Here is a 14,486-nt window from a genome sequence, read left to right as displayed (position 1 = left end):
TGGCTTGGTCGGTGCCACTCCGGGCTCTAAGGCCACAAAGGAAGGTTAGGACTGGACTAATTGCTAGTATTAGAAATATTCTACACTTTCATGATATTGTTACGTAGCATTGACAGCAGACTCTCGGCCAAAGGCCCTAATCAGTTCGACTTACCCTTTTGTCTCTTTTTAGTGGCCTTAGAAACTTCAAAATGTCAGACAAGCTCTGCAATCCAGCTCCGTTAAATGATCTCATTTGAGCAGTGAAATGTGTGACTGTGCAGCCCTGAACCTGCCGACCACCTCAGCTGCATGTAGATTATGGCTGAAATAAAGCAGGATGACCTTATAGTGCTGAGAGGAGTTTAGAAAATATAAATCAAAGGTGGAAATCTAATCAAAAGGGCCATCTAGGAACTGTAAATCCTCCCAGACAAAGCAGTCAGAGACGCATCTCAGTTCAAACTCTCACTGAAAAAGTGTATTCTAATTACAGCTCCACTGTTTAAACACACACACACACACACACACACACACACACACACACACACACACACAAACAAAAAGACCAACAGCGTAACATTAAAATAGCTGTGGTCATTGGTTGGCTAATGAAGCACTTGATTGGCAAATGAAAACATGCACAGGCTGAGAATAATTTAACGGTTTACTCTTACTCCAGTGTGTAAGTGTTGACAGCTGTGTGTGTGTGTGTGTGTGTTGGGGGGGGAGGGGGGGCGATTTTTATGTTTCTATTCTATTTTGAATCTGCTCTCTTGGCTCTGTTGTACGTTGGCAACTCCAAGTGGCAACAAGAAGTAAGTGTTTTTAAAATGACTTTGGATCAGCAGTTATATTGAAGCCATTTAAACTCCAGGCAGCGACGTTTCACTAACAACATGAGTCTGAGACGTTTTATAGGCAACAACACTGGACAGAAACAGACAGATGGTGGAGACGTTGACAGATTGAGCCACTTCTGTACGTGGTTCATTATTCCCTGTGTACAGACAGGTTGCACGTTTACACACAGAGTAACCAATTATCTGAACTAACCCTTTAACTGCTCCTGCACATCACAGATGTGACCTGGTCACCTGGTGTGTTGAATGTGATTCAGAAGCTCATAAGTGTCTGTTATATTACTGCATTAATTGCTCATGTGGATGTAAAATTAAAGAGCAAATTGATTTATTGATCTTCTTTTATCTTTATATATCTATTTTGGATTTTTAAACAATTTTGAATATGATTTGTTTTCGGCCAATTAAAAGTCTGGAATATCGGAGTGGGCGGGGCTGACCTTTCGACGGCTTGCGTGTGGAAACGTGTTGTGAGCTCGCTGTTGTCAAGTGCCTCGAGCAGTCGTGTCTCTCACTTAGCCGTGAAATTAAAAACATTTTTGGCAGCGAATACGTTTCGGAATCGACTTGTCAAAGCAAGATATTTAAAGAAAGTACGACTGGAGTACGAGAGGAGGAGGAGGAGGAGGAAGAACACACAACACGTGTCGTTCAGATGAAGCCAGCAGGAGACACTACTTCACTGAGCTACCTCCACAAACATGTTCTTCTTCAGGCTCTTCTACGTGACCTCATGTGATAATAATGTCGTTCTCTTCCCCTTCTATTCATTTAGCCTCCCACTTTGAAACCTCTGGATTACATCATCTCCATATTCAACTCCAGGTGTCTCCCCCCCCCCCCTGGTAAGATAAAACTCTACTTTCATGCCCTACTGTGGCAATAAAGTGGTCATTAATAATGAAATATGATGTGGACACTGAAGGGGCATTGGAGACGGGAGGTAGTTGTGTTATTTGTCACTAGACGGAGATTGTGAACTGCTTGATGGTGTTTGTTGGTCTGGTTAGATTTCCTTTAGAGCAGCGGTGTCAAACATGCGGCCCGTGGTCCAAAACCGGCCCGCCAGAGGGTCCAGTCCGGCCCCTGTTTGACTTTGCAAAGTGTAAAAATGAGTTGTTTTGATGATAAAGTAAAATACTGTTCCAGATACCTGAGACGAGATGTGTTGTGTCTTTGCAGATACACTGTGACCTGTACGTTGTAACGCACATGTGTAAATGATAAAATGAGGCACAATATTGTTAAAATTGCAACTTTTCTTCTTCAAAAATGTCAGGTTGTTCATAATGTTTAGTAAAAAGATTAAATTAGAACATTTTCCGAATGTATTTGTACTTTTTTGCACTAAAACAAAGAGAAAAGTTGTGAATTGTTGTTATTTACAGGTTATCATGCTGTGATGTTACTGCTCCGGTCCACTTGAGATCACATTGTGCTGCATGTGGCCCCTGAACTAACATGAGTTTGACCCCCCTGCTGTAGAGCCTGTCATGTCCAGCTCCTGATCTGGTAGTAATATTGAGAATACAGTTGTTGCTCTTTGGCACCTCATCAGATTTGGGTTAGCGGGAGCATTTTGTTTACAGGTCTGTCCTGTTATACTGCAGAAACAAACAGCAGTAAAACATCATGTGAGGTACAACATGTATAAGAGAATGAAGTGACCATTAAATATCAAAATGTGCTGTGTGAGCATAATCTCATAAACAAGGCTGGATTAGCAAAGCAGGCACCTGCCCCGAGGCTCCAGGTTCATGCATTACTGGAGTTAAAGGTAATGATGATCGAGTGTGTACTAAACATAAAGGGAAATGATAGGGGAGCAACTCCTCCACTTGTACCATGTAGTAAAATCTATTCTTTATTCATGCATGTTGCTTTTTAAATGAACTTGTACCAACACATGCACACGCAGGGGGAGGACCAGCGTCCACATGGGGTTAATCTGGCTCCTTTAACAACAGAAAGCAGCTGTGGATCCTGATAATGTAGATGTTTTATCGGTGACAATAAAGACAACATCTGTTTACTCGTCCAAATGTATAACTTTGACTCAGATGTTGCAATAAACTGTAGTTTTAGACTGGAGGGGGTCTGAGATTAATCATGTCCACACCGAACCTCCTGCAGCAGGATGCACGTGGGGACTTTGGCTCTTTTCTCTTTGTTTTAAATTGGGTTTTATGAGAACATACATTTGATGTCCACAGATTGTGCTTCCAGGCCGTTTTGGCCCTCATGTTGTTTTGATTGTGTTCCACCTTTCAATCATTAACTCTGAGCGGATGAAGGATGCACGGAAATCATAAAGTTCGGGGTCTGATCACTACTCAACTTTTATTGTATTATCATAAGACAAATCAATGGACATAAAATGAACATGCAGCATCTCATTCTCGCGGTTTTAACAACAGTAAAGTTTCTGACTCGTGCGCAGCGCTGCTGGGCAGCTCTCCAAGAAGGCGGTGCCAGTGACGTCTCCAAATCAACCAAACCTTAAACCTGGCACTTTGAGGACTGGAGAGGGAATGAAGGGAAGTATTAATGACAAGTACGGAATTGGAGAAGTCCTTGGAGGAATAACACGGAGGAATAAGCGCCGGGTACATGTGATGTCCGTTTCTAGTTTCACTTTTACGCGTCACGGTTCTTGTGTTCTGCCTTCATTGACTGTTTGCAGCGGCGCGACGGAGGCGCTGAGAAGCGAAGTCCAAAAGCAGCAGCTGATCTTTTCCTCTGATCATCACCTGGACACACTGACAGGTTTGTGGCAAAGAATATCTTTTAATGTCTAACTTTTCCACCAAGAGAGGCAGAGAAAGAGTTTGACCGAGGTGCATTTGAGATTACAAAGTGAGCAGTGATCTGCAGTGACAGGTGCTGCTCTGCTCTGCGGCTGAAAGTGAAATCTGTTTCATGTGACTGGTTACAATCGGATGTTCGGTTCTAGGTGCTGGTTGACGATGTTGTCTAAATGTCAGGATGCCACCGTTTACAAATGCATGTAGGAACTGATTCTTTACAACAGGTGTGTGATTCCAATAACTCGAACCAACCCTTAAGAAAAAAGAAGATATAGTTATTAAATCAATTTGAAAACGATGATCTTTATAGGAGTTTATTGCAGAACTAGAAGGGGAACATAATAATTAATGTTATTATTGATTGAAAACGCACCATGAGCGTAGAAGATACACATATAGATCCATTTAGTATCAATTATTCAGCTGTACCACACAAGTATCCTCAGCAGATGGAGTGGTCATGGTATTATAGATGTTATCGTTTCCATAATTCCATAATTACAAAACACGATATTGTCTATATATTGCATAAAGTGATTCAGATAACAGAGACATGGACTGCCCCTCCTTCCTTTTTTATATTGCTGCATCTTCCTCAGTGTCTCCAGAGAAGGAACAGTCCAGATGTCACCAGCAAAATATTTTTAATTTACTGGAAAGATTGAGACAAAATGTTGTATTTTTGTCAGAATTTCAACGTTTGAAAACAATGATTTTATGTAAGGAGCTTCCTCTGCAGAACTAGTTGTGATAAATAAATGTTATTTCCTCCAGTATGTCCCTGCCTCTGCACAGTTTGTGCACTAAATCATCTTTCTCTGCAGCTGATGCGTGCACACACAAACGGCAGACAGTAATCCCATCAGATCTGTGGGTTCAGTTGTCCTCACAATGAATCTGTTCGGATCCTGCAGCGAGTTAGCGTCTGTCTGCAGAACTGTACAAGTGACTTTTAATATGTTTTTATGTGATGTTTCTTCGTAAACGTCCTGCAGGCGTTCCCATGCAAAACACTACTGTATTTCTTTTTGAAAGGGACATTTGGTTTGTGCTCTAATCGTTAGACGCCGCTGGTGATTATTTTATCACATCAACAACAAAACGGACACAATCTGTTGTTCAGGCTCTGGAACCCTGCGAGGATGTAAGACTACAACCTCCTCTCCAGCCTTGAGACTTGTAATCATGATCTGGCTGTTGCTGTAAATACCAGATTCCTTTTCCACTCGCAAATAACTGAGCCATGGGGGAGTCGAAAGTGTGTGTGTGTGTGTGTTTGTGTTTGGAGGGGAGGATGGAGGGAAGTCCTGCCGTTACCAGAAATAAGAAGTCCGACTTCGAGCACATCCCCTTCCGTTCTCCGGGTTTCACCCACGTTGAAAAGCATTCCACCGGCCGGCGCTGAAAACTCGTGAAGGTCACGCTGCTCAACAATTCCTGACACCTCCCCCACTCCATCCACAGGTCGTCCATCACCCAAGATACCCGAGCACAGAGTGTAACTATAACACGGCGCAGCCCTCATTGGGTGTTTCCAGGCAGGTCGTGCAGCAGTGAGAGGAGGGTGTCGAGCCTCAGTGGTGCGGTCCCTTTGTGTCGTATCAGGGTGTATCGCACTAAACAAGGTTCCCTGTAATTATTCACTTTGTGTTGCAGCCTGAAGATCCTGAATACGTCTCAGACGTCTGAGAAGAGGATTTATGTCTTTTGAGCCGCTTTACTTTGATAAAAGATGTCTGAAAGGTTGCACATAAAGCTGCGTTGGTCAACATGAACGTGGGGAAACCGTGGGATGTGCTCATGCTCATCATCTCTCTTCTCCTTTAATGACAGCACGCTTTCTTATATTCCCTGCTGCAGTCACAAAACTCTCCGATCTCTGTTTGTGCAGTGAAAACAGCCCGATACTGGACAGAACATACATATATATATATATATATATATATATATATATATATATATATATATATATATAATTCTTATCCAATGAACAGGAAGATATTTGGTCCATTAAACTGATGGATATCAAACATACTTCCAGTCAATTACTGTTTTAAAGGTATATTTACTTGCAGGTAACCATAACAACAGTAGATGTTACAGGTGTAATGCACCTCATCATGTGTTAAACGGGCAAACAGCTCACTGATTGGTCAGCACAAACACAATAATGCCCTCTGAGCTGTGCTGATATTTGGAAACAGTGAAAGCTGAGGCACTTTTGATTTATCTGCAGATTTAAAAAAAATATTTTTTGAATTTTCTTCGTGCCAGAAATGTTCTCAAATAATCTCAATATCATGTCCCAGAGTGGTGACTCATTCTAAGTGCTTCTTTTAATAACAGTCCCAGAATAACCACAAACCATCCTCACTGTCGACAGAGGACCACGAAGACCTCACGTTGTAGAAGCTGGAACTCGGTAATGTTTAGCATTTATTGAAGTATTGAATCAGCTTCATTTGTTATGAATTAGTTAGTAACCACAGTTTATTTGACTAGTAAACTGATTTCTTTTTGTAATATAATCATTTAATCTCTGATATTTTGTTTTTGGAAGATGTTCTCTAAAGATGTGCCGTGTTTCTTGGCGTACAGTAGTCGGCACGGAGCCGTATGGCAGGTAGACAGTGCGGCGGGAGTGACAGGTACAATTACTCCATATAATCAGCCTGTCCATTCTGCAGAGCCAGAAGCAGCTCTGTTCAGCTCCTCCCGCTCTCATGTAATCTGTCCTCCTCTTCAATTCAACACAACTCTTCTCCTCCGGCAGCTCCTTGTTGGCTTTGTGAGGCTGAGAGAAAGAAGGAGTCGGGTCGGGCCGACGCTTCCGCTGGGGGTCTTTGTGTTTCGGTATGTGCTGCTGGCTGGGAGCCTCGTTCTGCTCCACGCTCTTTCATACACGAGAGATAAACACGCTTTTAAATGTACTGACCTGCAAACCCATGTTCTCCTGAAGAACGTTTTGTATTTGTTGTATTCATGTTCCTGCTCATGCCACTCACGCATGATATGTATGGTTGTTGATTCATGCTTTGTTTCAACGGCAATGTGTCCCGTCTGGATCGTTATGTATTTATAGATAAAGTTGTAAATGAAAAAATAGATAAAGTAAGCAGCAGGTCTCAGATTAGTGGCAAGATATGAATTAATCAGTGAAGTTGAATTAAGACTCTGACCTTTGAACTTTGCCTGCAGGCTGGTTTGCCATGGAAGGCTGCCACATCTGTCCAAAGCTCAATCTTTGGCTAGACGTTCTGTCAAAACACTTTTGTGACACAGTCGATCGGTAAAAGCCGAACTGTCGAGCCTCGCCGCCTGCAGAAGTAAGTGAAACGTCAAAGCTTTCCGATTGATTGTGCGGTCTTAGCTTGTGGATGGTCCGCAGTCGATGAAATGTTTAACTTCAAGCTTTCTAAGCAGCAGCTTCACCACATGATTTACATTGAATTGAGTCAAGTAAAGCTAGACTGCGAGTGTTTCATTCTGTCTGAGAATATATTCAGGTGTGAAATGTCACCCAGGCAGTTAGCTTTATTATAATTATTCTATTATTGTGCATGTGGTGGAACAGTTTAATTTCCCCAACATGCAGAATCCTCCCCTCCTCCTGCAGAGTTGTTTGTTTTATAAACCTTTATGTTAGTTTAGCTCTTAAAGTTCAATTTCCATGGCCACAATAACATTTTCATTTAGCGTTATCAGTGGATTTCACTGACAGCATAAATCCACGGTCGCTCACAACCAATGTAACGTCAGAATGAGTGCGAGGAGACACACAATACTCCTGCATGATTGTGGTTTGAAGGGCTGGCTGACTGGACGCTGTGCTCTGCCAGTCAGACGCCGTTTCATGTCAAATCCCTTTTTGAAGCAACAAATCAACTATTTGGCAAAAAAAAAAGAAAATAAAGTTTATATAACCATCTTTTTAAATAAATAGTAATTGATTTTAGCCAGGAAGAATGCTTCTTTCATGGTGGTTCTTACAAGGTTTTAAATGTGGAACCACATTACAGTTATTAGAGGACTGGAGGATTATTGGAATTGGTCCAATCCAATTGTTGTCGCCAGAAAGCTTATTTATTCAGGATCTTTGGCCCTTTAGTGGACAAAAGAATGTGTACTTCTGCTTTAATAGTTCAGGAGTCACTTCATCAACATTTTTGCCGCAGTTAGCTGATCGCTGTGGTAGTTCGTGCTGTAGGTGGTCGGTCTCAGTCCATTCTGAGTGTCAGGCGCTGAACTGAAACCTTGAGCCATACAGCCGCACAGAGAACAAAACTAATGGTGCATTCAAAGTCTCAAAGTCACTAGAAGGTTGCCCTCAAAATGGAAACTGGGACAAGTTTAATGATACCTGCGTTTACTGTACAAGCCGTGATGTTTATCATCAACACATGAGGAACAAGTGGCAGGAACTCTCAGTTAATGGCAAACGTCCTCTATGTACATCTATCTACAATTCCTTGTTATTAAAACATGTTTGGACTGGTTATGTGCACAGCGGGGCTTTGTGACTGCAGCACTATCACTTGTGGGACACCACAAAGGATACGTGGCTCGCTGTTGGCCTCTAGAAAAGACAACTTGAGGTCCCGCACATCATTTAGGACGTACTGTGATCGTGCAGATGTTCAGAGTGAACATGCATTGTTTTGATCAAGGCCGCTTTGACCTGACATGTGTGAGACGCATGTTGACTGTTGATGTGATTGACCTTGCGACTGTTTGGCATGGTGTCTCCTGTCCACTCTGCAGTTATTGGAAGTTTTAGAATCCCAGTATCTGAGCTTACTTCTAAGTGCAGGCTGGTGCCGTACAGCGTGGGTTCAGCAATCGATATTCGCGTTTGACATCAATCTTTTGGTTTTGTAATATGTATTTATCTGCTAAATGGTTTAATTGATTGTCACAAGTTGCATGTGACATGTTCTAACAGGTGTTGGCACTTGGAGGAAGTAATGAACAGTTTGTGTCTTTAAATGTCAGCTTTTCCTGATGGCCTTAAGGTAAAATTAACTAATTTAATAATAATAATAATATATAATATAATACGCCCAGGGTTTTCTTGCTGCTACAGTCTGACTTGGTCTGGTAGGATAGGACAGTATCTTATGTTGGCTAATGTTAAACTTTAGATAGGTATTGCTGCGTTAGTGACATTAAGTCAATTGAGGTTGTCGCCATTCAGCGTGTGAATTACTGTCGGGGTAAAGCATAAAAGTATAGCTTCATGTCTACTCTTCAGGGCCACCGTACTACAGATTAAAGTGGATTATCGCACTACTTGCTCCTCCTGTATATCCTCTACTTATTGTTTTTCTCTCTTTGTGCTGTGGAGTATTAAATAAAGGCAAAAACCCAGCACCTGTGATGCGTGGTGTCAGGTTCCCTGTGCACAGCTACCGGCTGCTGTGCTGTTGATTCTCACACTGATTAACCAGCTGATGGCTTCTCCGGCACAGTTTGGTTACTGTATTAAGCAAGCTGCGTGAGGTCACTCAGAAGGATCATTTTGTGCTTTTACATTCCCTGGAAAGAAAGATCATAGTATAAATGCACTGTTAATACATACAGCACTGTTCTCTTCACCTTTGACACAGTAAGGAAGCTGTTGCGTCATTTAACCTCGCTCATTAAAGAAAGTGCACATGCTCAATAAAATACCTGCTTGTAACAAAGTCTGTGAGAACATTTGACACCTTTTGGGCTTCACCTGTCCACCTGTCCACCTGTCCACCTGTCCACATGTCAGTCTTTAGTATTAGTGCAAAGGACCTTAGGCTTGAGTTTGATCAGTCAGCAACATGCCGTGCCTCAAACACAACCCAACATTTTTACAGTGAGCTACAGGGACAGTCTCTCTCTGGAGCAACTCAGGGTTAAGCCCCTTGCTCAGGGGCACAATGTGGCAGCCCTGGTGTTGAACTCACAACCTTCCGGTGTTGTAATTGGGCCACCGCCACCTTCATACACGTGGATTAAACCCGGCTTTGGCATTTTCACACGGTAGTAGCTGTTGTTTTCTTCATCTTCTCTCCTTCACTGTGAGGAACAGCGTAAAGCGTCAAACACTCGATCAATTTCTCTTGGACCAAATCACAAAACGAGCACCTGTGGGTCCCGGGGATTCACTAGATTGAAGATCTATCAACATCACCGAGCGTCCACCAAGGCCGCTGTCTGAAGGGCGATCGCTGTACGAACTGAACTGCTGAATATTGAGAGTCTGATTCTGTGTGGATACAATTAACCATAAAATGATTTGTCCTGTAATGTTCGTTTTTTTCCATTTCCAAGAAAAGATGCTTCCGCTTCCTCTTCCTCTTCATAAAATATCTCAGTAAGTTTAACAACAATGTGTCACAATCATTCTTCTTATTGCTTTATAGCTTTTTAAACATCTTTCTTTTTATTCATAAGACTTAAAGGTGCTTTCAGAGAGAGACAGCGGTTGTACTTTAGGTTAGCTACAGAAGTTATTCTCCCAGAGTGGAAACTGTTAGAACGCCGTAAGAATCTACATCTCTGCTTAGATTAGATGCTAACATGCTGATGTTTACCAGGTATGTTCACCATCTTAGCTTAGGGTGTTAGCATGCTAACATTAGCTAATTAGCACAAACAAAAACCCGACATTAATGTTTTAACCACAGTATTTCTCCCTCTCTGCCACAGGACTTGTCTTCACTAGAACATGCAGTAGAGGAAGCAGCTAAATCATCTACTTCCTCCTCAGTGTGAACATACACAGTAGTTTCCCCCTGACATGGACTCCTCCCCTGGGCTGGATGCTGACACGTTACCGCTGCTTCAGCTACAGGAGGTGGACTCTAGCAAATCCTCAGAGAGGCCGAGCTCCCCGGGAATCCTGTCCGCCGTGTACAGCCCTCCTCTGGGCATGGACAGCCACACCGTCTGCATCCCCTCTCCGTACACGGATAGTAGCCACGAGTACAACCACAGCCATGGACCTCTAACCTTCTACAGCCCGTCTGTAATGAGCTATGCCAGGCCGCCCATCACTGATAGCCCGTCATCTCTGTGCCCCCCCCTTAGCCCATCAGCCTTCTGGCCCTCCCACAGCCACTCTAACATACCCTCACTGACTCTGCGCTGCCCTCAGCCTCTCGTCTACAATGAGCCCAGCCCACACGCACCCTGGCTGGAGCCCAAACCCCACAGCATCAACGCCAGCAGGTAGGTTTACTGACACTGATCCAAGGGATGGACAAAGTATGCAAACTATAAGAGGCTTATTTATCTGAACAGCTGATAGTGTGAGGGGGAATCTATCTTGAAATGGAGCTTTAGAAGTTGTCATAACATATGTTGGATTGGAACCATCTGTCTCACCATCGGCCTGATGGCCATTTAGACTCTGGGTGCAACGGCACAATATCTTTATGGGGTACAGTCGGATATCTGGGCCAAGACTTCCTCTTCTGTGCGGCGGTCAGTGCTCACACGATTAGCAATTAGAGACGCGAGTCTTTACCCGATTGTAATGCAAAGTAGGGGGGGGGGGGCGGGCGGGCGCTAACGCTAAGGTGACAGTCAAAAAAGTTAAAGATTACTATTAACTTTTGTTGATCATTCTGTGTTTTTGTGTCTGTTTAATTAAAATAAATAAATAAAAGAAATCCGTCCTTATCCGTCCTTGGGGGAAAGAAGCTCAATTTAAATTGGTCAGCGTTTTGGAGATCATGAACGTGCATCTCTTCTATACTCTATAAAGTCTATACAGTACATACTGTACACTTGTTTTGGTATATGTACGAGTTAAAGACGAACAGAAACTCCAATTTGGAAGAAAAATGTAGATATAATTGAATTCAATGCAGGAGCTTTATTCTATAAAGACTTTACGGGTGACATCGGTTAGATACGTGAGGTCGGTGGAGGTGACGGGACGAGCAGAGACGGACAAACTAGTTAAAGTGGTTGAAGTATTTTCCAGCTGGATGATGGGAAACCTGAGCACAGAATCCAGTTAAATCTGTGGAGTTAAAGTGGAGCTGTGACCCACAGTGAACTGAGACGGTTGACTTTTACACACTGATTCTGGTGGATGGATTTAACAGTTGATTTAGGATTCATCTCTTTCTCTGTTTTTAGTCTTAATGACACTGAGCGTGGATTCTGGAGATGTATATGCCCGTTGTATTTGTACAATGAAGTTTCCTGGTGCAATGACCCAGTTGACTGAACAGTGGTGTGTGGAGACATTTTTAGCGGAAGAGTACCTGTTGCAAGACTAATGACAAATGTCAAGTTGTCCTCTTTCACAGTGTCTGTGTTTCTTCCTGCAGCTCCATCATCAGCTGTAACAAGCCGCTGGGGAATAGATCAGGGGAAGGAGTGGAAGGCGTGAACTCCTCCTTGTGTTCATCTGCAGTAGGTAAAGCCGACATGCACTTCTGCGCCGTGTGCCACGACTACGCCTCGGGGTACCACTACGGCGTGTGGTCCTGCGAGGGCTGCAAGGCGTTCTTCAAGAGGAGCATCCAAGGTATCAACTTTGTGCGTGATTGTCCAGCATTTATTCCTGCTCCTCATCCGTGGAAGTAATTCTGCAGAATGTGTTTCCTTTCCTGTTTAGGTCACAATGACTACATCTGCCCCGCCACAAATCAATGCACGATCGACAAGAACCGGCGTAAAAGCTGCCAGGCCTGCCGCCTGCGGAAATGCTACGAAGTGGGCATGATGAAGTGCGGTAGGTGCTCACCTCTGTCACTCAGGGATGTTTTCTCATCACTTAAATACTAATCTGTAATCATTCGTCAGGATTGTTTTATGCAGAGATTCAGTAAATTGTGAGATTAGATATTAATATTTCTCTAAGGGAAGCAGAAAGTCGGGCTCGAGTGTTGAGCGCTGCGTCGTTTTGTGAGCGGCTCAAAGGAAGCATCTTAAACAAGACGCATGAAGCACAAAGGGACGTCTCAGGTGACGCTCTGTGCATCTGGTTGTCTTCCTGCTGCAGGTGTGAGGCGCGAGCGCTGCAGCTATCGAGGAGCCCGACACCGCCGTGGTGGACTCCAGTCTCGGGATCCCTCCGCCAGGGGTTTGGTCCGGGTGGGGCTGGGTTCTCGTGCCCAGCGGCATCTCCACCTGGAGGCCCCTCTCGCCCCCCTCGCCCCCCTCCCTCAAGCGAACCATGCACACCACTCGGCCATGAGCCCAGAGGAGTTCATCTCCCGCATCATGGAGGCGGAGCCTCCTGAGATATACCTCATGGAGGACATGAAGAAGCCCTTCACCGAGGCCAGCATGATGATGTCGCTCACCAACCTGGCAGACAAGGAACTGGTTCTCATGATCAGCTGGGCGAAAAAGATCCCAGGTGAGCTCCAACAAGTCAAACTGTCTTTTCCTTTCTAACATATAATATAAAACAAGATAAATATATACAACCAATGCTAAAACCTGCCACATAAACTCACATCAAAGATTCAATAACGTTGTAGATAAATTACATAAACTTTAGCTTTTGATTATTTAATTTGACATTTTAAGTTTGTACTTGACACGAGCGGCTAATTCTTGTTTTGTTTTGGAAATAAATATTTACATTGCTTTGTGTGTGAATATGTTTTTTGCTGATGGTTTTAATTTGGTCCGTATCGACTCGACGGAGGAGCTTTTAATCACAGTTCATTTTATAATCACACACGTCTGGAGGCAGTGTGTGAAAGCCTGCAGACAAGACTGAGGGCTATAAAGGCAACAACAGTAAACACCTCTTCCACTCATCCTTCATGGCCGTGTGTCACATGTTGCGTCGGATGGTTGAATAAACAAACAACTGAGATAATTGTCGCAGGGATAAACGGAGCCGTGGAGTACGATCATGAAGCTTCCACCGATCCCTCTCCTCTCCCGTTCTCTCCGCCAGTGTTCAGCCCAGCAGGTGACTCCCCAGCAGAGATGTTAATGTGAGGGGATCACAAAGACTTCTTTCCCTTCACTCAGTCAGAAGTGAAGCTGAGATGTGCATTGTCTGCTCTGTAAGAGATCTAGAAGCACAGACAGGTGAGCGAGGCTGTCGGGCTGAACACACAGCAGCTGCTCAGAGATGTTTGTTCTGGAGTTACGAGAGGAACGAGTGTGTTCTTTTAAAATCCTCATTTACTGGATGTACTTTCAATAAATACTCAAATGCACCGTTTCACCTTTCTTTAGCTCCACAATTGTTTTATGTTTACATTTGATCTCTTTGCTGAATGTGCAGTAATGACATTAACATCCGGGTCGGAGTATTATGGTCTGTGTTCCTGCTAAAGGGAAACTCAGGGCGGTTTGTGAAGAGTTTGAAACCAGGAAACACACTTTCAGAGAGGCCGACAGTTTCCTCCTGATCCCAGACTTGTTGCTGAAGGGGGGGGGGGGGGGGGGGGTGTTTGTCATGTGACTCCTGCGACACAGCTCTGATGAGAGCGATGTGTTAAACTCCAGCTTTAGTTGTTCAACAGTTACAAAGTGAGCGTTTGTCTTCGTTAACCTGTAACTCTTCACTACAGCTGTTCCTGGGTCTGTAGACACACGTGGTGCCGCTGCAGCATCGTGTGAACGTCTGTCTGTCTCGTATGAATGAAGTGTCGTCTTTCATGTGACCGGTGAAACTCTTTAGTCTTTGGCTCTCAAACTGGTTTTGTGGTGACAATAAGTCAATAAGAAGTTTCTGTGCATCATGTTGTTGAGGAGGAACGGCCATTTCCTTCTTTCTGAGGTTAATTTAGCCGTTAATGCACCGTGTAAATATGTTCCACATATTAAAACAGCCATTAGAGGATAAGAAACGTCCATGTCACGATGATCCAGCTCAAAT

The 14,486-nt window shown here is 43.7% G+C and overlaps 1 protein-coding gene across 3 annotated transcripts in view; it reads left to right on the top strand.

Annotated features, from left to right (window-relative positions):
- Positions 1-14,486, top strand: part of esr2b (estrogen receptor 2b) — an 85,875-nt gene that overhangs the window by 64,762 nt on the left and 6,627 nt on the right. Inside the window, exons 5-10 of one of the 3 annotated variants that reach the window (XM_029426841.1) lie at positions 1,618-1,687; positions 3,526-3,608; positions 10,712-10,852; positions 11,965-12,164; positions 12,255-12,371; positions 12,642-13,001. In XM_029426841.1, coding sequence (XP_029282701.1) covers positions 12,065-12,164; positions 12,255-12,371; positions 12,642-13,001 — 577 coding nt within the window. In that variant the 5' untranslated portion in view covers positions 1,618-1,687; positions 3,526-3,608; positions 10,712-10,852; positions 11,965-12,064. Of the gene's footprint in view, positions 1-1,617; positions 1,688-3,259; positions 3,609-10,330; positions 10,853-11,964; positions 12,165-12,254; positions 12,372-12,641; positions 13,002-14,486 lie in introns of those variants that run through there. The other 2 variants (XM_029426840.1, XM_029426842.1) reach the window with 2 other exon arrangements.

Source organism: Cottoperca gobio, unplaced genomic scaffold (assembly GCF_900634415.1).
Source record: "Cottoperca gobio unplaced genomic scaffold, fCotGob3.1 fCotGob3_245arrow_ctg1, whole genome shotgun sequence".
Taxonomy (NCBI): Eukaryota; Metazoa; Chordata; class Actinopteri; order Perciformes; family Bovichtidae; genus Cottoperca; species Cottoperca gobio.
This window is presented reverse-complemented; position numbering and strand designations above follow the sequence as displayed.